Here is a 25,717-nt window from a genome sequence, read left to right as displayed (position 1 = left end):
CGAGCGATGGGGAAGGGGAGTAGAGGCATTCTGCGAGTCACAAACCCGAGGTCAGGTGCCCTCGGGCTCATTTCCCTACTCACGTCGGAGTAAGGTCGGGGTGGTGAGAATGGAGTCAAACCGATCCGGAAAATATCACCGGCTCTTAACCGCCAAGAGTGATGACGGCTGCAAGATACGCATCGGTGCAAACTTACTGCAGGTCAGAAAGACGATGCGACTCAAACATCAACACGATCGATATCATATGACCCCATTCCCTTAGCTTCTTCCCCGTTACCCTTATTTCGTTATTGTCGTGTGGTGAAATTGCTGGTTTGCTACTATTTCTCACGCTGTTAGACGATGTTGCTGGCACATCGTACCATTATTTCCAAAGAAAACGGATTAGACTGTCAGTCACTGCAGGTCAAGCTTGGATAATGAAAGGTGATCAATGTCTTTGCGTGTGTCTCACTCTCTGTAATTCTTTGTCTGTCTGTGTCTCCCCCTGTCTCTACGTTTCTCTGTGTCTGTCTTTCTGTCTGTGACTCACTGAGCTCTATGTATGTGTCTGCCTCTCCGTGTGTCTCTGCACAGGTGCATGACCTGCGCGACTGCCTTCATGGCCCATGCGTAAGGCCGCGTCTGCAGACTGTGGTGACTTCTCAAAGTAGCTTCATGTCTATATTGTAATGTACTTCTCAACACCTTCGCTCAATGTTAACAAACCCTACATGGTGTTTCTACAAAGGATCATTTGATAATTCATTAAATGCATACTGTTTAAAACACTACAAATTGGCTGTTATTCTGACCTACTCTTGAAACTATTTAATTCACATTAACATGTATACTTATTGGTACAAAGTACACTTATAATTGATGATGTTGCTTACAGTGCATTATTGAGATCCCAAGTTCCGCTTTAATTGAGCTGGTTAACCCGGGAGCTCAAAGACAATTGTGCTAATTTCGTGGGCACGCACAATTACTGCACTTACTGTGTAAAAAAGCAGCAAAGCTCGTGGTGTCAACACAAACGCTTGGCCGAGATGCTTGAAAGCACTTTGTGGGACTATTGCGCGGCGTCGTTTAAACGGCCTAGCCGTCAGCAGTAGAGCGGCAGTATCTGAGAAGCTATGCCTCCCACGCTTGCCTTAACTTTTATAGGCAATTTCAGCGTTTGGCATCAGGGCAGTGCCCAAGAAACCAAAAATAAATTTTGATATACATGTGTAGCTGTAAATCTAAGCCCTCGGTGCCAGCGTTTTAAGTCAGTGCAGAGTGTACGGCACGAAATGGATTAAAATGGAGTTTGGATTTTTTTTTCTCCTCCTCCTCCTTCTGGCTGCTTGAATTCCTTTGACCTTATTCGTTTCTCGTGAGCTCGCGGTTGTGTCAGGGGCCTACCGTGTCAGGGGTCTACCGTGTCAGGGGTCTACCGTGTCAGGGGTCTACCGTGTCAGGGGTCTACCGTGTCAGGGGTCTACCGTGTCAGGGGTCTACCGTGTCAGGGGTCTACCGTGTCAGGGGTCTACCGTGTCAGGGGTCTACCGTGTCAGGGGTCTACCGTGTCAGGGGTCTACCGTGTCAGGGGTCTACCGTGTCAGGGGTCTACCGTGTCAGGGGTCTACCGTGTCAGGGGTCTACCGTGTAAGGGGTCTACCGTGTAAGGGGTCTACCGTGTAAGGGGTCTACCGTGTAAGGGGTCTACCGTGTAAGGGGTCTACCGTGTAAGGGGTCTACAGTGGCAGCGTGACCGAGGCCCGTGCATAACAAACGCACGGGGGTCAGCGAATTCAGCGCCTGGCAGCGGTTTGGAAAATTTGTTGAAACAAATAAGCGCAACTTGCGCACGGTCACTGCAATCTTCAAGCGCCCGAAAATTGTTCGTGTGCCGTACATTTGCCAACACATTCTTTTTTTTAGAAAATTGTATTACTTAAATGCAATTACTGTACTTGGAATAATGTTTTTTTTTAATCTGTCTTAATTTTTTTTGCTAAATAAGGAAGATTGTTGTTGTTATCAGACGTGGTATTTGCCAAACACAATTTCTAATTCCTCCCGCGAGATTCATCCAAATTTCGACTTTTGGTAACTTTAGCACCAATACACTGTTTGGCACCGCATTCCGTAGAGCTCTAACACCAATATTTTTTCCCATTTGCACCCTTGGGCACATGGCCCAAATTCCTCTTCCCCCAGCTGCCGTAGTAAATAGCAGCATTATAGGTGAGCACCGGCAGTGCTTGTTTTCTCATCGCTTTTCTATTCGCTGCATTGTGACCTACTGCACTGATTCACCAGTTCAAGTTAAAAAAAAAAATCTAAGACAATGAAGAACCGATTGAAGATAAAGTCACGTCATTTTCAACGGTGTTATGGCATTGAATAAAGAGCAGAGCAATTACGGCAAAACAACAACAACACCAGTTTAAGATATTATCTTTGAACATTTAAGTTAAACAATAATACTCTTTAAAACAATAATAAACAATGGTTTATCAGACCTCCTTTGCCAGTACCAAAACATGATCATAGGGGTTTCCCCTTTATTCTGGCAACAAAACAGGTGTTAAGATGTTAAAACACCACGAGGAATCATGTCTGCTTTAACCACAATGCTTGTGGTCAGAATGCAAACAAAAAACATACTCTGATAATATATGCGTTGTCCTTGAAACTGATTGGTCCACACCAGAGACAGCTTTCTTTTGAGCCTCGTGTCAAACGGTGTTAAACCAGAGGACGCAAAAAGGCGTACAGCTGTACAACTGTACCAATCAGTTTCAAAGACAATGCATATATGATCAGAGTATGTGTTTTGTTTGCATCCTGACCACAAGCATTGTGGTTAATGCCGAGATGAATCCTTGTAAAAGGTTTCAATTTGGCATTTTAACATCTTAACACCTGTTTTGTTGCCAGAAAAACGGGGAAACCCCTATTTTCAATGGTTTATGACCATTACTAATTCGTCCCTGGATGCAGGCTTCCCCCACGGGAGTTGTTTGACCATACTTCACCACAATGTTCAGTGTGGGTTAATGTAGGAGTAGCCCAGGACCGGTTCAGATGTCACTTGCCACTGATGTTAGCTGTGACCGGGAATCGAATCAGGTCTGTGCATTCATATAGCAGGGACCTTATCGCTGCGTTTACTGCAAGGTCCCACTCTATTCCTAATAACTCTGTCATGATAATATGAACATATCAGTGTCATTAACATTAATGATAAAATAAAAGCATGTCTACAGTCATGACCTGAGGTTGGATCCTCTACACTTGCTTCTGATGCATTCACAACGAAGTTTCCCATGAAAAGAATCAAGCTTGGTATAGAAATTATAACCAGATGGCAGATAATTTGTTCCATGTGGCAGGACTTTGATAGCAGAATGATTTGTGACGCTGAATCGTATTTATCTCCGGAATATGGCAGAGGAGACCTGAGCTGCATCTAAAATTGCAGAGGTTAGCCCCTGGCTTAAATGATACTGATAACTGTAGCAGTGGTTTCGTATCTCAAAGCACTGTAAATAAACATAAAACTACCCTCACAAACATTGATAAAATCTAAGCGAAATATAAAGCTGATAATAACAATATCAACGGCGTTCTCGAAATTCCAATAAAACGAATAACTATGATGATAATAATTGCAGAGTAATCTAATCAGACGATATCATTGTGTGTTTTTCTTAAGTTACAGGGAAAGCCTGCAGTGCAAGTGAGTGAGTTTTAAGACGTGATTTGAAACCTGACCGAGAAATGAGATTCCACAAGCTACGGATAAACGTCGAGCCAAATCACCGTACTCATTTCTGCAATTGAAACGTTCATTCTCTGTCGCATTTCACAATGCCCACGACTAACGTGGCACCATTCCGTACAGCAGACACGCACGTGCTCCCCAACAGACACCAGGCACAACAATGTATTTTAAAAAAATATTCCCAATTTAATTTTTGTTGTGGCACTGCATAACCCCGGGTTAGAGAACGGCCCACGGGAAGGAGAATATTGCATAACTACTTCTGAGATCCCTTCCACTGAACTTGTATCCACACTAGGGGTACTGTACTTTCCTACGTGCACTCGTCACATGGCAGAAAAACCCACATTTAATAAATAAAAAATCTCAGGGCTGGAATTTTTCCAAATTTAGTGCAAGGCCAAATATAACATTTTGGGTTTTCACTGCGCACTCATTGGCGAATGGCTTGAGCCCATCGACTCACCAAACCTGACAGCCCAGTTTAATAATGTGCAGCTGAAACCTGACATCGAACCCAGGGCCTCAGTAGTTCCGGGCTCAGTCTTCTGGTCCTTCACGAGCCCTCAAAGTCACCCAAATGCGACGCACGCCGCATGAGTCATTACCGTTCGCCTGCGTACACGTGCTCGGCTATGAACAACACCGGATTGAAATGTCACACTTTTCATTTCATTCGTAAACATGATGTCAGTTCGTTGTCTCTTTGAAGTTGCTGCGGTGACATGCGGGATATTTTCCTCGGCGTAAATAAATTGGGTTGAATGTAGGTTGTAAAGTTTTAAAGCCCGAAACCATGCACGGGCTTGGCCTGTGACCACCGGTATTTCTTGGCAAGTAAATATACGAGTTGAGCACAAAGTGCAACGCATCTGTCGCAGCGATTGTTCTGCATCCCGAGAAGTCTTCACGAATAAATCCTCGACTTTGTGCTGAGACCACGCCGCGTCTCGTGCTGTCGAGCACCCAACCTGGGCTCGGAGTCTCGAACCAACCGCCGTGAGCTCGTGCCCCATAGTGGAGGGCTTTTCTTTAGACAAAAAGGATGGCAGTAAAATGAATTAATATCAGACAATTCATCACTGTAATTCCTGTTTTGTCACTTTTGAAGGAACCGCATATTAAATTAATTGGCACAATAAAGTCAAACAGGAAACTTTGGTTTCGTACTGAGCACGTACGCTCACTGGATTGATGGCATCTATTACGAGGGGTTTGGAACAACAAAGAGCCTTGGAAAACAAATTTGTTCACAGAGGGGGGGGGGGGGGTTAAAATTACCCAGCCCACCATGCATGGACACGGCCGTCATATATCTGCGTTGTCATATTTCACTAATTGGAGGGATGTGAAAATAAAATTAAATAGCATTGTACCTATCGCAACATAAAACCCCAGCTGGATGCACGTCCCAAGCGAAATGGAAAGGAACCAATGTTAGAAATGATGCTTTTGGCACGGGGCTTACTCTCCATACATGCGAGAAGGGTGGGAGCGGGGGGTATGGTGGGGGAGAAACCCTCAAAAACGTGGGACATTGGTGGCAAAATCAAAACTATTACCAGCCAATGAATATTAATGGGACGCAATGTACATTTCAATAGAACACCCAGGTGTTTTAGAGGCGCGGGGCACTAACGTGAAATGATTTTCACAAATTATGCCATTTGTTGCGTCCAAATATTCCAGTGGCTGGAAGGGAGAGAAAAAAATCGTCGCCGCGGCGGAGTGCGCGTGTCGCAGCCACATCCACAGCTCTCCCCAGGGCCAGTGCCGGATTGTCCTGGAAGCATATGTAGTAGCCACAACACATATAGTAGCTATAACACATGTAGTAGCTACTACATATGTTGTAGCTACAACACATGTAGCAGCTACAACACATGTAGTAGCTACTACACATGTAGTAGCTACAACACATGTAGTAGCTACTACATGTGTTGTAGCTACAACACATGTAGTAGCTACTACACATGTAGTAGCTACAACACATGTAGTAGCTACAACACATGTAGTAGCTATAACACATGTGTTGTAGCTACTACATGTGTTGTAGCTACTACATGTGTTGTAGCTACTACACATGTAGTAGCTACAACATGTGTAGTAGCTATGGGCCCCGCGCTTTCAAGGGCCCCGCGCTAAATGCTTTCAAGCTATCAATTCCGGTGCAGTGATTCTGTACTTGCTCGAATACTATAGTACTATACCGCCTTCAACTTAAAGGTTAGCGATCTGTCGTATTATCTGGCTGTATAGCGAATGGAAAAAATACTTTACTATGCAAGTAACAAAATTTGTGTTTTAATATTCATGTTTTTTTAGGGCCCCTTTATAACATCATGCTACAGGCCCCGCACTTGCTTCATCCGGCACTGAGGCCACCACCACCACCACCACACACGCGCCGGGCTATTGCCGCAAATGGCTCCCAACTGCGAGGGCACCGCGGCTCAGTCTCGAACGTGGCCAGGGCTCACGGGGGCGAGCAGTGGACACAACAAAAGGCACGTGGACCAAGAGAGAAGCCAGGGAGAAGCGCTTCTCTCTCGCTTCCTGTGGATTCGCGCCCGCCGATGTGACGGCCGGCCGTAGCGCTGCGTGAAGCAACACGAGGGCCAATTGCGTTTGTTGTAATTATCATTGTTGTTGTTGCACGCGGAGCTGTTGGACAAGTGACAAAAGTCTCCTGAGCCATTTTCAAATAACATTTAACATTGTTTAATTCGCGGTGCACGTGTTGTTTTTGTTTTTGTCCGGCTCAGCGCTTTTGGAGGGGGTGAAAAGAGAGAAAAACATTTGTTTTGAATTGGTGATTGAGCAGCACGTGTTACCTTGGCGACCAACATCGAGAGAAGAAATCTATTTGTAAACAGTGGCACACCTCGGTCCCCGGAGCGGCGAACCCGGCAACCCTTGAACGCACAAAGTTGGTGAGCGAATGTAAAGGTCACGGCCTCTGTCATTTTCTCGCTCACGCCGCTGGTTGGGGTGTGTGGGGGGGGGGAGAAAGTGGCCTCCGCTTTCCAGGGAGGCACTCGACAAGATCCCGTGGGCCTACTCTTCCGAACATTGGTCAGCCGTCTTGAGAATAGGCGGGGAATAGCCCACGCCGTACCCTCACCGCGCGAGACGAGCAAACGAATGCGCCACTTTCAAAGAGTAAAACTCCCCTTTACAGGAGATACATTTAAATACACAACATGTTATGTAGAGGTGTAATGAATGTGACATTTTATATGTATGCTTTTACGACCAATATTACGATTCATAATTGGTTATGTTTTGGGTTTGATCGTAGTGGAGTGTTAAATGTCAGGTTTTCAACCATAGCCCTCGACCACACAGCGACAGAGTCAATCAAATAAAGTTGTTACGCGGGCAAATATGGCACTTGATTTGTTTTTACAGAGAACATCAACAATCTTTGTTTGACGTGTGTATGCACTTTTTGTTGAACTTCTGTCTCGCCGTACGTAGCCAATCGCGCATCGTAGGTTCTGGCTTATGTGCACAACAGCATAAACATTTGAACGTTATATTCCGTACATTTCGAGAAACAATAGATCCAATGAACGCGTGCATACATTCCAGAAGGCATTAAAACGTTTTGATAGCAGGGTCTGTAACGAATTCACACGCTCTCACTTAATTAGTTTGCAATCGAGTAATGTATCTACTAGTTATTACAAGACATTACTTAGTAACCATTAGAGTTACATTTCAATAAAAAAAAATTTTTTGTCTATAAAGTAAGAACTTGGCTTTTCAATTGTAAAATTAGTTCGCAATAATGAAATGATCACAAGAATAGTTACGTAAAAGAAATGCCTGAGTTTTAGATTAGCTTTTCGTGGATTTTTTTAGTACATTTCGGTGGCAATTTGTTACGTTTTTTTTCCTTCTGATTCCAAATCAATGAAATTGTTCCGTGTTAATTCACGTTCCTTCGTGCGAACACAAGTCGCGTCACCCGATGCCACGTGCCGCAATTTCGGCGGTAAAAGCGCGCACGTGACGTTGTGGGCGTGACGTCACAGGACATATCGAGGCTCAGTTTTCTGATTTTTTTTATTATCCAAATTTCGGGAACCTCCCGTACACTGTACATATATAACATGTATCCAAAGCATTTCTGTGCAAATGTAATGGATAACATTGTGATGAAATGACACATATGCACATCCGTGAAATTCCCATTCGACTGGCACCAAACTGCAATCGTTTTCTCTGCCACGCTGGGTTCTGTAAACTGCACCTGGTCCGAGATTGGCTCTTAACACACCAACAACAACAATAACTTAATTGCGTCGACGCTTTACTCCATGCTTCTTCATTACAAGCGACAGACGACAGAATTGCAAAATAGGACAGGCGATGCTGTAGGGCACAAAATCTCCGCTGAGCCCCCCCCCCCCCACCAACCACTGCCCCCCTCCTCTACCCCCCCCCACCAACCACTGCCCCCCCAACCCGCCACCAACCACTGCATACACTCCCCCCAACCCCCCACCAACCATTGCCCCCCCCTACCCACCCCCCTAAACGCGGTGCGAGCCATTTAAACGGCATTGCCCTCCCCATTCCCTCTCGTTCCGTTCGACACAAATGGAATTGCCCCCCACGTGAAATGGCCCGCGCACATTAATCGCCGCCCGCGGGGGGGGGGGGGTGTCTCAGTTCCGAGAAATGGAGGTGGGGACTTGCTACGACAAAATGCCGCTGCCTCCGCGCGACCTCTCCGAGTCCGATGTACGCTTCGCGTTAATGCGCCGGTGTTGACGTGACGCGCGTCTCGTGGAGGGGGCTCGTGAAGGACGCTACCGGTCAGTTGGAGGCAAGTCGCCCTCCGATAAAACGACGAAGGGCAGAGGAGCGACGCTCGCAACGGGTGGATGAAACGCAACCAAGTCGGCGCTGCCGTGGTCACAGCTGACGTGCATCTGCCACTCATCTCGGTCAGTCAACCCATGGCACCTGCTGGATTTGTCCCGTGACCTCCTCCTGTCAGCGAGACTTCGACACTTCACGCGGCCTCAAAGTGCACCTGGCCTGGCACGGGCGCCGTTGTGACGTCACCGTCACTTGGGTGCTGTAGTATTCTGCGAGTTGAGATGTGTGTGTGGAGCGGTTCGTGTAGCAGTGTGCACGCTTGCGCTACGCACCCGGCGACGCCGGTTCGATTCCCGCTCGCGGCCAACAGCGGTGGTGATGATTGTCTGAGCCGGCCCTGGGACCAGTGCTTGTGTTTACTCCCACAAGCCAAACTCTCGGTTTGTTGTTGTTGTAAAAGCCGCTTGCTGATGATGAATCTCCACCGTGCCAGCGCACAGTGGGTGAGGGGGGGTGTTGGTGGTGGTTTTTCTCCGACGCGCTAAACATTCCGTTATATTGTAAGCGGCCAAACATCCCGGATGCACGACTCTCTCCTGGAAAGGGAAAAAAACGTAACTGAGACAACAGCTTCGACTTTTCCGTGGGTGAACATGACGCTGACGTTTCCGCGCCGGTTCCGTGAAGGAAAAGTCTCACGTGACGGGCTGCCCGCTCCGAGTGTTCTCTAAGAGTTGTTTAAATTGAAGTACGCGCACCTTACTGGGCGCCTTCAGACAGCGCTTGGAATGGTAATCCTTGCGATGTAAATTTGGTTTGAAACGTTCTGCCAAAATTATTGCAATGTGGCTCTGCGGAAAATCGTGCGGAATTTGATTACACATCACAAAGCACTGTGCGATGTACATGGCACTAGCTAACAATTTAATTAACCCGTGAGTCAGAGAGACATTTTATACGGATATTTCTGTTTGATGATTTGTAATGACTTTTTTTTTCAAATTGTAATGGTGTAAGATACAATGCAATGTAATTCCTACAATAAGCAGATTATTTGACTGTACATATTTTTGTACGTGTATATTTTTATTTCCCCAGAGAACTTCTAGAGCGGTCCACCAATCTATTGTAGTACGAAATGATGGAGAAAATTTCAAATCACCTCTCTCTTGATACATCGGGTATATTATATACTGCGGTGTTGTTCATCACTCCAGCATTTGAAATAATAGCCGATGCACAACCTGTAATGCTGGAGCTTCACAGTTGCGTGTGAAAATCATACAGCGAATAGAATAGATGCTCAATCGCCTACACAATGCACATGGGCTGTGTTGTATACACCGGTGATTGGTGAGGCTCAGGTGAGGTGTACGGCTGACACGTGGTTGAGTACCAGGTAAGTGGCAAATGTTTGGCCAAGCGTCAAGCAGTGTCGTATCCACGGGGGTAGTGAGGGGGGCGACGGGGCTCACAGAAATTGTTATGTGCCCCCCCCCTCCATCCCCACTGGGGGTTTCTCGATCTGCCTGTGGGGTCAGGTGGGTGCCATTTCAATGTGACGTCACCCCATCTGCACCCCTATCGGCATTACATTTATGACCGAAAATGAGGGATCCCTCGGAAGTAATGCCCTTTGTTTTCTCCAGTAGCTTGTCACGCTACTGAAGTGGACCACGCGTGAAATATTCTTTCAACAGGACGTCATCTGACTGTTCTTCGACATTTTCTTTCTCGCTCCGTTGGTAACTGCGCCAACGTGAAACAAGAGGCGGCATGTCCGCACGGTGGAATGATTCATCAGCATCGCGTAAGCGTTTGCGGACAGCCACCAGTGCAACAAGCTGTCATTTTTTTAATGTTGTCTGCACAGGCCATCCTTAAAATGGGGCTAAAACAGAGGGTGACACTGAGCGTGTCAGATTCGGGATGCGTGTGCGTAGGGGGCATTCGCCTTTGGGAACTTTACGCTCTTGCATGTTCTGGCGTTGTTGCTCTGATAGTGTAAATGTACAATTGCCAGGAGGTAATTTGCCACCGGACAAGTGGTTTTGACAATCGTGACGTTTCTTCGAATGAATATCTAACATTTTTTCATGGAATCCACAATTTTTTTTACTGAGATAGGAGGCATTTCTCGTGGCGTCGTATTCGTCTTGAGTATGCTGCCGATTGTTCAATGGGCCAGGAAAAGGTTTAAAACGGTGAAATTGCGTGGCACATTTAGGCTGTCGTTATTTACGGCGGTGCGTTTTAATTAGCATGCAGACAGGATGAAGGCAGTAAGAAGTGAAGTGTCTCGCAAGGCCTTTATCAACCGGCATTAAAAGGAGACGCTTATGACACCACTATTCGTTATGTTTATAGCGCGTGTTGCCTGAAGCATTAGGTAAAAGAAAGCAAAGGGCATTTTAATATGCGCGCGGTCGTAAAAAAAAAAACTAAAATATGTATTTTGGTCCACCCTTTAAATTTGTTCGTAAAAAAAAGTATCTCTAAACTTTCCTTTATTTCTGAATATTAAAAGTAGCTTATTATAAAAAAAATATCCATGGGAGCAATTAATACATTTAACGGTTTGTTTATTTTCCCAAGCAATTAGGCGCCTGTTTGCTCGAGAATGCTGTCACTGCTTTGCTTTTTCTTTTTTGCAAAGTTTCTGTTCATTTGCAGAGCAGCTGCTCGAGTGGAGCGGAAATGGTCAATTGCATAAAGTAGTGGCGAGCGTTGAGAACGGTTTGTTATGTCACGACCCTCACTGACCATGGCATAAAGCCACCATACCACGGAGATGGAACGACGAAAATCAGCTCTTGTGAAGCTGCTGGGTGTGAATTATTCCATCGTGGGATCGTGAGATGTTGGTGATGGCTTGTGTGGACATTTCGCCCACGACCATGCTAATGTGCCCAGGATGCGAGCGATTGACCCGATGGGATTTCTAAGCCCGAACGCGCTCCTGGCCAAAACTGTTGATGCCACCGCAACCTCGCGAACGCGACCTCCAACATCTGACCAGACGGTGTCCTCGCACCGTCTGCTCATATAAGGTATTCTCTTCCCCTTGGTCACGCCACTCTGGGCGACCTCTCCATCTCCCGCTGTCAGCATTCGGCCTGCTCCTTCCGCTACTCGTGTCCCACCCATCGCAACCATTTCCCCCTGATGATGGTATTCACCGACCTGCCACGATCTCCCCCAGACTTTTACATGGCTTCTCCGTTCTCGCCACAACAATTCCTAGCATCCGTCTCAAATGTCAACAATTTCCCTTCGAGCTGCTAAGTTAACGTCTGAACCACACAGTTATACAGTACAGCTATCACTCCCGCCTCTACTAAATCTTGTCTTTGCTCGTTCACTGTACACACACACACACGTGAACAGTATCTACGTGCAGAATAGAAAACAACAATGCGGTAGCTGCCATTTCACTTGGAAGTTAGAGTGAAGCTTGCCTTGGCATCTGTGCCAAGCTAGATGCGCGTGGAGAAAATGTGGAATGGTAAGAGCTCGCTGACAAGGGAAAACATTTGCATAACTGTCGGATACTACGAAGCTAACACCTCGTACATTAGCTAACGTAAATACATTTTAACTCAACCACTTTGGTCAAAATGAAAATCAAAAAGTACACGGATGAGGTGGGTTATGATTTTCAATGTTTCAGGAATAAATTGTTTGACTCAAACACTATTGAGTGCAATTGGCAAAAAATAACAATATAGGACCCCAGAGCTTCGGCAATTGTTGACGCCGGTTCTGGCGGCCTTCCCGCTTGTCTCTTGTCTGTGGTTCCCCACACCTCTAAATCAGGGACGTGCGGTCAGGGGAGGCAGGGGAGGCAGCTATCACATCTGCCTCACTGAGGGGGACGTGTCTAACACGCCCCCTCAGTGAGGCCACGCCCCCTCAGCGAGGCCACGCCCCCTCCGTGAGGCCACGCCCCCTCTGTGAGACCACGCCCCCTCCGTGAAGCCACGCCCCCTCGGTGAGGCCACGCCCCCTCCGTGAGGCCACGCCCCCTCTGTGAGACCACGCTCCTCTCGGTGAGGCCACGCCCCTCGCTGTGTGAATCTGGCTCTGACACGAGCCAGTGCCTCCCCAGCCATTGACCTCACCGCACGGCACTGCTCTAAATCTACTTACACTGTGCGCGGGACAAATGTGTATTTATGTATTTTAACCTGGTTTTATAGGAACGGTTTGATTACAATGGTACTAAGTCAGTTAATTTTCCATGTTTCTCCAATACTCTTGTACAGTGTATCGAGTCAATTCATGACGATCTCCCTCCAAACACTTCTAAATTGGCACCCACCCACCAGCTGTATAATATTCCTAACTTTGAATTAAACATACTACCATGATATATGTTTGGATGCAAGGTTTAAACAAAAAAAACAGGGTTATTGTGATAGCGCCTTCCGATTCGCACGATTTGCAACACACGGTGCGAAATAAGTTCAACATTTGAAGGTAATGGCACTCAAAATTTAAACTTAAACAAATTATTCAGAACCATGTTTCAATTAGAAACGCAAAGTGTCACGATTCCGTAATCAAAGGCAACAAATTATTTGCAATAATAATTCGTTAACTAAGGGGTTCATTGTTTTTCATTTATCAGTGTGTTCATTTTCAGGGTGTGCGGGCCGCTTTAACATCACCCACACGTCCAGACCCTCACATAATGGGATGTCTGCAAATGTGACAGATTGTCCCAACAACTGACAGGTATTTATGTTGTACATTTATTTTCACAATGTGAAAATGTCATTCCTCCATTCTTATTTGCTCAGAAGAAAAAAAAATGTGGTCATTTGCTGTTATAATATCTTTACATATCTCAGAACTAGCGATAAGGATTTAGATTTAAACAATATTCCCCACACCTATTGAGTACCGTAAACATCCCACATATGTTTGAGAGTGTATTTGATAAATACCTGCAACAGGAAAAAAAACATACCATGTTCATATATTTTATTTTGATGTCCTTGGCAATGTTTCATGATATTTACTTAGGGTTTTTCATTGTGCAGAGTGTGTGAAGAGCATGTTTGTCAGCCAGCCAAAATCAACATCGGCTGATGCTATGAGCACAAAAATACCAAAAGGGATGGCGAATGAAGAGGAAACCTTTGTTTTACAATCCCAAGCAACATCTAAAACAAATAAAGGCTGCGCTGAAAAAGCCGCTAAAGTGCGAATTTGTGAATGCTACCATGCTTCTTGCTTCTTCTAATAATAATTCCTTGAATCGCAACTGAAACTCATTTTCTTTAAGCCTCTAAAGCCTCTTTTAAGCGTCATTAATACCCATACAACCCCACTGACAATGTTTACTGGAGCACTGCAAACACTGCAGAATTCTGCGCGAACATTTACATCATAGTTAGAGAAGTTTTTTAAATCTTAAATACCTTATAGTTGATTACAATTCGCATTCCTCTTAACGGGTATTTGCCCCAAGTCCTGGCTAATGTTGTGATTGCCGCGAGGCTGAACGAGGCGTTTGGAGCCAACTATTTAGTACGTACGCATGGAGGGGGGAGGGGGGGTTTACCCAAATGCGCTTGCGTATGGGGGGTCTACTGACAATGTGCGTACGCATAGGAAACGGGGGGGGGGTGAAGCCTCGATAATAATTTGTCTACGTTGGCCTCTAAATGAGTTAGATAGTCCGGCTGTGGACTGTTTGCTTAAACACGTTAATATTATTAATCCTTGATCGTTTGTGCGTGGATTAAATATCGGCCATTCTATAGGATTCAGGGGGGGGGGGGTGCGTCAGGCGAACGTACGCAGGTGGGGGGGGGGGTGTAAGAAGTCCGTGTGCGTACAGGGAGGGGGGGAGGGGTCACGTTATGACAAATTTGTGGGTACCTACTAAATGGATGGCCCCTTTAACAAGCGGGGTTTTTTTGGACACCCGGCATTGTCCCTCAATGTAGCACGTAGAAATCGCCCACTGCAGTGCTTGCTACAGTCATGCTTTCCCCCATTGCTCAGGCAGAGCTCACTAACAACACGCCGCTCGTAACGCGACTGACGTATGTCTGCGATGAATGTCATGGGCGTCTCTCAGTGCGTCATTATCCGACGTTCTCGATGCTCGTGTGAAGCGTCTCCCGGAGCGAGCTGCCATTTAGGGGGCAGGGTGAGCTTCCCTGTTGATGGCCCCTGGGTCCGGTGATGGAAATTCCACATTACCTTGTGTTGATATCACTTATATTGTGAGACGTTTCAATCATTTTGTTGAGATCTTTATTGAGTTGTGGTTTAAATATAGGATTTGCATTTGACCGTGTACGTGTACATTACAAATATGTCATCTTGTTTAATCTTAGACGCAAAGCAACATTGAGCCTGGATAGTGCTTGGATAGGTAACCGCCATCTATAATAGAGGTATTTTTTGGCTTAGATTGCGTCAGTATATAAATGTGTTGTTAAACCCTCCACCACCCGACACAGCCAATGAGCTATAATAAGGCATTTAGGCCGCCGAAATGCTCGTACATAAAAGGCTAGTTTTATACAAAGGTGTAGGCTTCTGAGAGGGTCACGTTGATCAGCAGGGGGCAGTGCATCAGCCTCAACGTCGGCCTCCACTTTTGCTCCCCGACTTCACCAACAGGCGCTTGGCCGTCGTGTTGACAGCGTGGGTTGGCTCTCACCCAGATGGTACGGGGGGAGATGGCTGTTGTTATCGTGCTCGGGCAGGGCTCGCCGATGGTCAAGACTGGTGAAGGAATTGGCACCCAGATACGGGAACATGTCTGAGAGGACGACCACAGCAGAGATGCCTCAATAAAAAAACAACGAATCGCCATGAGCAAGTCGATTGGCGGCATCTCCGCACGACTGCGAAGGATGGCAATGATGTAGGGAGGCCTTCGTGAAGCAGTGGACAGAACATGATGAAAAGTAAAACTTTATTTTTTATTTACGAGCTGATGTCCACTGAGCTACGTAGTTCTTGTTCAGAACCGACATGGCCACAAGCGAGAGCTCGGCGAGGTGGATTATCACGTGGACATTTAAAGCAGCAGTCAAATAATCTAGATGCGCTGTGATGTTGATTCGAAATGTGGAGGGAAAAGCCGGAGGAGCCGGAGATAAATCCACGCGATCACGGAGAGGACAGCGAGAGAGAGAGAGACACCGCGAACTCCAGTTATGCAGGCGTCAGTGTCGGACTCGAACCCACGGCTTCCTGCGTAACGAGGCGAGGGGTTTAACGTCTCGCCCCAACATCGTCCCGCCTGGTTTTTAAAACACCGTCCCGCATGGTGAGCGGCTCCACGGGCGGCGGCTTTCAATCCGAGTCGAAGTTGGCGACGAGGAGGCGTCTGAAGAGAGAGAGAGAGAGGGCACCTGACTCCGAGTGAGCTCGGTCACATCTATTCTTGAAATGTTCTGCAGAGCGTACACCATGCGACGACTCGGGCCCCGACCCCACTCCACCCCACAAGATAATATTTTAAGAACTGAGATGAAGGGCTGTAGATTCGCGTGGATTTCCAACGGGGTAAAATCTCATATTTGCATCGCCTCGAAAGCCGCAATGCAAGTCACCGTCAACTAGTAAACGTGATTATGCAAGCTGTGCACATTTCAGCATCAGATACGAACCCGAAAACTTACAAACACTGTAAGCAGGATTTTTTTCCCCCCTTTTATTGACAATTATACACGGGTGACGTTGTCACGCAAACAGGGGGGGGGGGGGGGGCTTCGTGCGTGCCACTGTGAGGATGACATTAGCCGGTGGGTCATTGTGTCCTAGGTCCATGATTGCCCACGCTCAGAATTTCCTCGTAATTGTTAAATAAGGAACGGACCGAAAATTCGGAAAATGTAATAAACAACGTTCATTTCATACTCTTGGTTCTTTCGGTAAAGTCACGTAGAAGGGAAATAATAAAATAATTGTAGTATTATTATTTTATTATTTCCATTCTACGTGCCTTGTAATAATTCTCTATTATTTTATTATTTTCCTTCTACGTGCCTTTATTATTTTATTATTTCCCTTCTACGTGAGTTTTACCGAAAGAACCAAGAGTATGAATCCCTGCAGTCACGAAAGCTTTAAATCAAAATTTAACGTTCATTTCCTTACGAGCACATCAGAGTCAATCACCTATCGTTGGGAGGTCGCTTTATTTTACTCTGCTACTCCACGTGTGATGGAAACCCCTTAGTCCAGCTACCCGTGCCGTTGACTCCCCCTGCCCCTGTTCACGTCCAAACTCAAGATGATCTGCGTCTCTTTACAAAAAAAAATTCCAACTTTTTTTTGTACAATGTCCTGAGATGCGGTCACATTTTAGATGCAATCCAAATACAAATTGCATGCGTGTATTGTATATGCTGAGCTGACAGGGTTTGTCGACGCTATTGGGTGAGATGATACAGCACAGACTCTGGCATGCAGATGTCACGTTCAGATTTTCTATCAGGGCAAGTACCTGTGTGATCGAAAACTGGCTGACTAATGAGGTGAGATTCACCTGACTTTCAACCAGCAGTGGCTGAAAACAGATGTTGCTGCTGCTGATGATCATAATTTGGACTTTGTAATGAGGAATAATAATCATGCCAATATCACCTAAGAGGATCCTGAGTCTCAAGACTCTTTTCTCAGGAGGGTCTTGCATTGTAATGTTCGGCCAATATGATTAATCAAAGCGCAGACATACGGGCAATTTCAAAGTGAGCACAAGCTCTATACGAAATCCAGCCGAAACGTTTGGGGAAAGATTTTGTTACAATTGAAAGGATGATGGAATTGCAATACATTTCATGTAAAAATCGACCTCAGCTCATTCACACCCAATCCACAGTTTTGTGTGCACGCAAAGCCATCTGATTCAGCAAGGCCATTCGTACAAGCAGGCCCAGTCAGTATTAAGGCAATACATATGCAGACAATATATCTCCTTCACATATATGTCCCTTCCACATAATGCATACATACGTTACAATTCCAGTCAACCACACGGCCTTCTGTGAGAGCATCGTTTCGGCAGCACTGGTTCAACACAAGCGTGCCCTGGACACGTTTTGCCAAACGGGGTCTCATCAGCAGTCAGGATTGATTGGACTGTTGCTGCGGAACTGACGGATGTTAAGGGGAAGGATCAATAATAAGGATCATCTCTTTAAGATAATGGTCCGAGTTTGACGCAAAATACAATTCTACATAACACAAACAATTTTTTTTGCGTCGTGGAGTACAGTATATAAGTAACAAAATAAATAAGCAGACAATAATTATCCGTCTATCTGTCAGCATTGATTTGTAACCGTGCTGGTTGGCGTGGAGGAAGGGCGGTGACGTGACATTAAACGTTGCGTTACACTCAGAAAGGTTTCTTCTGAAACTCGCATTGTGTTGTTCCAGCAGCGTCCGCAATGTCGAGTCCTCTATGTGCAGCTTTACCGAAGACTTCCAGGATTGCTTGCGGAAACAGCGAGATCACTGGCAGCGAGTAATCATCGGTGCAGAAAAACTCCTCTGACGGCGACCCACATTAGACACTAGTAGCTCAGCTATTACGACGCAATATACAAAATTGTGGATGCAATTTGACTGGACCTTGCATTGTGCAGTCCATTATCATTCCCGTGCGCTGGAAAAATAAACACAGGGCTCAAGAAAAAAATCCATCAACTAAATAAAATACATGCCAGGAGTGAACATTTAATCTGGAATGGTCGCTGGTATTTTAGAAATGCCGTACCTTTCCAGGCTTATGAACAGGCTGGCGCAAATGTGTTTGCCATGTCAACGTACGGAATGCATCACACGGTGAATTTTTCTTCTTCTTTGTTTTGTTTTTTAACGAGCTTAAATATTTCATCTCGTTATTTAAACCGTGAGAGTGGGAGGTTGGCAGTGGGGTGGGTGGGTGGGGTGTAGATGATGATGATAGATGGAGGCCGCAGAAGGCCAGCTCTATCAAACTCCACCCACATTGGCTCCGTATATGGTCTCTCGCATCTGACTCCGGGAGGAGCCCGGACGGTAGAGGGCACTTGACAGAGGCAAAACAGAAGCGCTGGCGTGGTACAACGCGAACGCGCCGACCCACGCGTGCTTCGCCCGCTCGCCACACAACCACAGACAACAACCGCCCAGCCCATCCCTGCGTCTCACAACTCCAATGCCGTGATTGAGAACTGGGTGCGCGTCCCACACTCACTGATCGTATGCGGCAGAACTAGAGACGTCAGTTTTTTTTCTCTCTCTCTCTCTCTTTAAACCGCGGCCGCGGCGTTTGCGCTCGTAGACCCAAGCGCCAAGGCTCCCCCGTTCATTCCCACGGGCGGATTTCGGAGCGTTTACGCTGAAGGGCGCGGCAGGGCAGATGGGCTCCAGTGAGTCTGCGCTCCTGGAGGGAGGCACCTTGGAGGAGCTGGCCAACGTTCTGGGCAAGCCCACGACTCTCGCGGAGAGCTTGCTCAATGCCGCGGAGAGTGCCGAGCGCTCCACGGGGGTTCTGTCCATTTCAGAACTCGGCCAACAACTTCATCACCATCATCAGCAGCAGCAACAACAGCAGCAGCGGCAGGATGACGAGGAGGAGAGGTGCGTGGGCACGACCAGACGTCCAGGGGGGGACGATCACGGCGACGCCGTGCAGCAGGTGGTGCATCTCATGAAGACGGAGCAGCGAGAGGACGACGAGGACGACGCGGACCGAGAGCAGCAGCAGCAGCACGACGAATGCGGCGGAGTCCCGAGCTCGTCGTCCATCAGCACCCCGTCCAACTACAGCAACGCCGCCTCTACCTACACACCCATGTCCAGCAGCACTCAGCTGGCCACGACCTCCAGCCTGCCGGCAATGGTGCGGCCGTGGAAGCTGGCGGAATATGACCACCACCACCAACAACACCAACAGCAGCATGCCCTACATCAACACCTCCTCCAGCAGCATCAGCATCACCACCACCACCGTCAGGAGGACGATCAGGAAGAGACGCAGAGCCAGGAGAACGGGGGCCAGCAGCAGCAGCTGCTCGGGAACCAGGGATTGTCCGGACAGCAAGACGCGGGTGGTCACGATGTGCCCCCGGGCGCTTGCTCGGAGAGGCGCTACAAGAGCGAGCCGCTCTCCGTGTTCGTGCCCGCGGCAGGAGGCTACGGACCCCCCCCGGGGCCCGGCTCCGGGGCTGGCTCGGGACCCGGGCCCGATCCTGGCTCGTTGGGCTCCCCGGACACGTGGTTCCCGCCGCTGATGGTCAACAGGGAGTCACACTACTCCCTCTTCGCCCCGCAGAGGAGCCGCATCGCAGAGGAGTTCTACCACCCGCAGGGCGCGCATCCTTTCCCGGGGCTTGGCCGGTGGGTGGTCTTTCACTTTCGTTAAGTTGCCGTGGGTCGGAGGACGCGCATACGCGCGCGCACTCACGCGCAACGCGCGCGCGCAGGTAAATGAGAACAATCGAAGTGGTTTCCAGGATGTCAGACGACGACAACATCAACAACAACAACAATAGCAACAGGCGTGATGTTACCGCAGTCGCTGCGGGGCACCGTGACAAATAGAATCACAACCCAAGGCAGTAGTCAACGACACCGTGGTCCTGAACGGAATGTCTATAAGAGTACCGCGTATAATAGGCTGAGCTTCGTCTATTTGTTCTTTTCATAGCACGAGAGAGAGAGAGATATCTTGTGTGTGTTGAGCTTTTGTTAATCTAAGTACGTGGGCCAGGGGGAAGGACACGTCGTGGCTTGGTCAAGAATGATTACGGATCGCGTCTCGGAGGCGTGACGCCGTGGAGGAGATGGAGCGAATAAAATCAGCACCTTGCGAAAGGGCTGTATCGGGATAATGACGCCGCAGTATCGTTTAGATGTGGCGACGGTTTTTGGGGAAGCCTTTAGTCCAGCAGTGGATTGACCATGGCTGATGATGATGAAGGGACGGGGTTGGGGGTAGATGCCACTGTCGGCGATGACAACCTTGAGCCATGACGCACGCGGGACAAGCCACGTGTCATCATCGACTTGCGTAGTAGCTGCATAGAGGTGTGTGGGGGAGCGGTGGCGCAGTGGTTAGCGCGCTGCGCTCACGGAGAGAGATAGAGGGCCACGTGAGCGGGCGCGTGATCTCTGAACCGGTCCTCTGTGGGCCTCCTCCCCGAGAACTGATGCAGTGATCGGCGCTGGGGAGACAAAGGCGGTCGGGCGAGGTGATGACGACATTATCTGCTTATGCGCCATTTAATAGGGGATTGCATGCAGAACTCGTTGGCCCAACAGTTTAAGGGCCACACTGGATTCAAAAATAAGTCTTTGTAATTGTACACGGTTGAATAATATAGTTGGGCAAAGGTTCAAAAGAACGATCTACGAGATCGTTTTTGTTAAAACTAGGTGAGGGGTTGTTTATTTAGAGTCAGACACTGACTTTATTTAGACCGAGGTGACAGCTCGTATGGGACCAGGTGAGAGGATTGTTTAGAAGAAAATGAAAACTCATTTGCATGGAGACCTGTGTGCAGTGTCATTCTTTTGACACTTGCTCCTCATTAAATGGAAACTAATGAGGCAATTTTTTTTCTCTTCATGTAACCTGCCACTGGAATATTTTTATTTATTGAGGTATACAATTACATATAAGTGTTGCCGTATTAAATGTGTACAGAATTTATTTTTTTTAAACTATGAATTACGTGATTTAGTGGATTGCGGCTGAATACGGTGACCTGTGCTGCACGGCGGTGGATGTGAACGTTCCTTTGACGTCATTCGAAAAAAAAAGAAGCCGTTACGTGGCTGCGTCATTGGGCCAAAATTTTCCAAACTGTAAACATTGTATTCGCACATTACTCTGTTGCAATTTCACAAAGTACATTGCTCCATCCTGGCAGAATATACCTCTAAAACATTGTGCCTTCGTGACAACCCAGCGCAATGAGAATGGGGCTAATATCAAATGTACTAAATTCTTGTAATTAAAAGTGTGTGACGTTGACTGGGTGGATGGCGTAGGCAAGAGACCATACAGATTCCTGTGATTTCCTGCTCCGATGAGCATTGAGGCATCGCTCATCAGCTTTACAGCCTTTGGAAATTCTGCATTGTCGTGATAGGGGTCAGTTCACCCATCGGATAGCCACTGTTGACTTTCCTCACAGGGAAACTCATCCTACTGACCTCCGGAGGGAGTCAAGCCCTCAACAGGATTTGAACTCGCAATCTTCCCGTTCGCTCGACCGCTAAGCCACCCGATATATAAATGTGTCGTATGCACTGTCCTATGATCCCAAAGACCCAGGTACAAATCCCTGCCACGCACAGTATATCAGCTTTCCCTGGCATCCCCTACGTTGACTAAAATAGCTGCCATAAGTACCTGGCATGGCCATCTACACCAGCACTGTCGTGTGCTGGTACTGGCAATGCCACTCTCTCTCTCTCTGGGTCTACGATAGGCGCGTACGAACAGAGTTTGTCTAAATTGTCCGACTGAGAGTGCGATCTTCGTCTAATTATCTAATGTGTGGAGAGACAGTCCAACCATCAAGAAGGATCCTGTTGAGGAGCCTTTCAAGACCATCACCTTACCCTACATTGCTGGGGTCACAAAAAAGATCTCCAAAATCCTGATTAAACACAAGATCCAGGTCCGATTCAACACAGTACATAAAATCCGTGATCTGGTACCGTCTGTAAAAGATGTGGTTCCAGACATACAGTACCCTGGCGTCTACAAACTAAGTTGCCTCTGTGGTAGCAGTTACATTGGGGAAACCAAACGACATGTCTCGGACCGCATCCGTGAACATAAAGCTGACCTGAAACACGGTAGGACAAACACCTCAGCCGTGGCAGATCACTGTTACAACTCAGTGGGCTCACATGATATTGACTTCTCCAAGACAGAGGTTCTCTGCAAGCCATCTGGCTATCATGAGAGATTCGTTCATGAGGCGATCCACATATACAAACACAGAGACAATTTTAACCGAGAAGATGGATTCTGGCTCAGCAATCATTGGAAGGACGTAATAAACCATTTCGACACACATTAGGGTGTGTAGAATAATACATAGTGTTATATTAAATGTATAAGATATAGGTTGGTTTACAGCAATACAGTATATAATTTAATGTTGGGTTTATCTATGGCAGTATATAGTACGGTATATGCTCGTGTGATGTAAGAGAATAAGGTCTAGATGGAAGCATATTATAGAATTTTTACGAGGTAGAATGGTAATGTATTACTTGCTGTTAGTAACTCAGCTTATTATAGAGTATAGTAAGTATACTGATGGTGCGATGCAGTTTATACTTTAGTTTTTTATGTAGTTTATACTTTAGTTTTCTACGTGGTTGTTGAGTAACTGCAGCTACATATCATTAACATTCCTTCCCTTTGTTACTGCTAATCCCTGCACCCCCCTTGGTTGCTGCTGATCCTGCATAATGCATGGGCATAATATGACTTTGACACCCCCCCGCCCAACGCCTACGCATTTTCCATGAATATGCTAAATTCCTCTTCACATGCACATTCTTTTTGTTAAGGCGCTCTTCAACCCCCAATGCAGCTTATATATAAGCTCCTAGTTTGGTAGTGTCTCATTCTTCACCTGAAGACGGCTGCTTGCGTTGTAGCCGAAACGTCGTGAGAATTGTTTTATTATGTTTTATTTTTATTATTTTATTACTTCCCTTCTACGTGACTTTACCGAAAGAAACAAGAAGATGAATCCCTGCAGTCACGAAAGCTTTAAATCGAAATTTAGACAGTCTGTTGTTTTGTTTTCAGTGAAACGTATTTCTAGACCATTGGCAAACTTTCTGTATGTAACTCGACCTGATTTTTACTCTCGTAGATATTTTGATCGTAGGTATATACATAGCCGTGGCTGCTGGTTGCTACCTTTTTCTGCGATTATTATTGAATGTAAATTTCGTCATACTCTGGGATGGGGAGCAATTACCACGTCTCACGGAAAGAGAAACGTCAGCGAGGACCATTATGAGGAGAGTGGTTATTGGTAGGGTTGCACGTGGATGAGAGCCAGTGAAGTGTTTACAGAGAAGGACGCTAAGGCACGCGCCGACGTGACACGAGGATTGTACATTAGTTTTGTAATAGTCCAACCAAAATTGGGGTTTGGAGGGCGGACGGAGGAGCGGCCCAGTAGTTAACACGCTGCACCCTGAACCCAGACATCCGCGGCCAGTAATATTTCGACTTGCAGAGCCACCCACTGCCTTGACCGTCCCGTACTGACCAACGAGTGAGCAAGTGGAGGTCAAACCCCCCCCCCCCCCCCCCCCATTGCCAACATGGTTAGGGAAGGCCTTCAAGGCATCGTGCTATTGACAGAGGGACTGGAGTTTAACTATTGATTGGTTCATCAATTGACGTGTGTGTACCAAATGTCGTTGAAAGAAAAGTCAGTGCCATTAGGGGTGGTGTTATTAGGAAACAAAACAATCTGATGGTATTCAAGTGAGTTAAGAGTTGAATTTCAGTAACGCGCATTATAACCCAACCGACCGTTCGACTGCCTCCGTGTGTGACGGTGCAGTATATATATTGTTTCGCCCATGCGGTGTTCGCACACTCACTCTTTAACGGCACATTTAAATTCCGACAGCAGCACGGGACTTTAACAGTAATAAAATAGAAAATACTGTACAGAGCGAAGGCAGTTGCATGTCGTTGTTATTGCGGTTGCTTTGTAAACGGAAGGCCGAGTTGGTGTGTGTGCGTGTGCCCGCATCCGTGTCAGCGCGCTCGGAGGACTTCCTCCGCTGTCGTTCTTCCAACTTTGACTGCGATGGGCACCGGCACGAAGCGTGCGCGTGAGCCGGTGGACGCCGAAGCCTCTGCTCGTTGTGCCAATGCCGCAACTTTCTTCCTTCCCCGTCGCTGCGAGATACATTCGCGCACACAAAGTCCGTACGTATTTAGATGCGAGCCATTGCCAAGGGGCTCGTGTTGCAGTCGACCGGAGGGGCCGAGGGGGCATGCGGCGTCCTCAAAAAATGGCGTTTATGTGAAACTTTTATACGGAGCGCAAACATTGCGACAGCCGGGCCGTATCCAGAGCTTTCTGGCAAAGGGGAAACATAACAACACTGGGCAGCGTATGGCACAGAGGCGGGGATGTCAGAACTTTGTGTTCGTACAGAACTCACCCCCCACCCACCCACCACCCTCGCTTATCTCGAAATCCAGTGGGGAACTTTTGTGGAGCACGTGAAAAGCGTGGACATTTTAAAGGGGGCACTGGCGTTCGACCAGGACCGTGCATGCGTACACGCACACGTCCGCAGCTTTTCGTTAAAACGACGCGCAGACAACGTTGTGCAAAGGGGACTCTCGGCCTTTGTGCATTGAGCACTAACCGTCGGCAGTTCCTGAAGAACTGCATCATGGCCCTCTTGCCTCGGGGTAACCATCGAAATTAGTTTGAGTAAATGCGACCGACTGACATTCAGCGGCAAGACCGAGTGGCTCATCAGTACGGTAGGGTCACCAGTGCTCACTGCTGCAAAGTCTCTGCCTCTGGGGACCATAGATGCAGGGTCTCCACTTTCGACACGAGGCCGAGTATGCATTGGAAAGCGAATCATTCCAAGACAAATATCCTCGATGGCTTCCTACCAGCAACACCAGACTATAGAATTTGCAGCTTTGCCTTTCATAATAATATGAAAAGACTGGAATTAGTTTGATTTAAATTTTCTTTGATCCTGGAAAGAGAGAACTAGAATAACTGGAATAAGCTCATGAGTGCTGTCTGTGTGCAGTGCACCGTTCAATCATGTTTCTTAAATTCTGTTGACGCTTTGGGGACTTGCTATATGTTTGTGTGGGGCACCATACAAAAAAATACGCGACGATGATGACAATTAATTCACGGAGCCACTGGTCCAACCTGTACCCCCACTTAACTTCATTCCACTCACCTTACCGACCATTGTTGTGAAGTATAATTCACCTAACAACCCCATCTGACATGCCACTGCTCCGGAGGCCCTCATCCAGTGGGCCTGCCCATGCCACGTCGAGTGAACCCGAGAGGATATTTGCTCCGCTCGTCCACGTTGAGCCAGGCGCATTCCATCCAG

General features: G+C 47.2%; 1 protein-coding gene across 2 annotated transcripts in view; it reads left to right on the top strand.

Annotated features, from left to right (window-relative positions):
• Positions 1-18,248: 18,248 nt before the first annotated feature.
• The window catches only part of LOC133350072 (mineralocorticoid receptor-like), a 125,412-nt gene continuing 117,943 nt past the window's right edge, over positions 18,249-25,717 (top strand). The window contains exon 1 of one of the 2 annotated variants that reach the window (XR_009756011.1): positions 18,249-19,954. Coding sequence is in view for 1 of the 2 variants with exons in the window: in XM_061564065.1 (XP_061420049.1) it covers positions 18,975-19,954 (980 nt within the window). In the remaining variant the exon portion in view is untranslated. The remainder of the gene's footprint in view (positions 19,955-25,717) is intronic. The other variant, XM_061564065.1, reaches the window with a different exon arrangement.

This window comes from Lethenteron reissneri, chromosome 32 (genome assembly GCF_015708825.2).
Source record: "Lethenteron reissneri isolate LAM-NWPU_2019-01 chromosome 32, ASM1570882v1, whole genome shotgun sequence".
In the NCBI taxonomy this organism is placed as follows: Eukaryota; Metazoa; Chordata; class Hyperoartia; order Petromyzontiformes; family Petromyzontidae; genus Lethenteron; species Lethenteron reissneri.
This window is presented reverse-complemented; position numbering and strand designations above follow the sequence as displayed.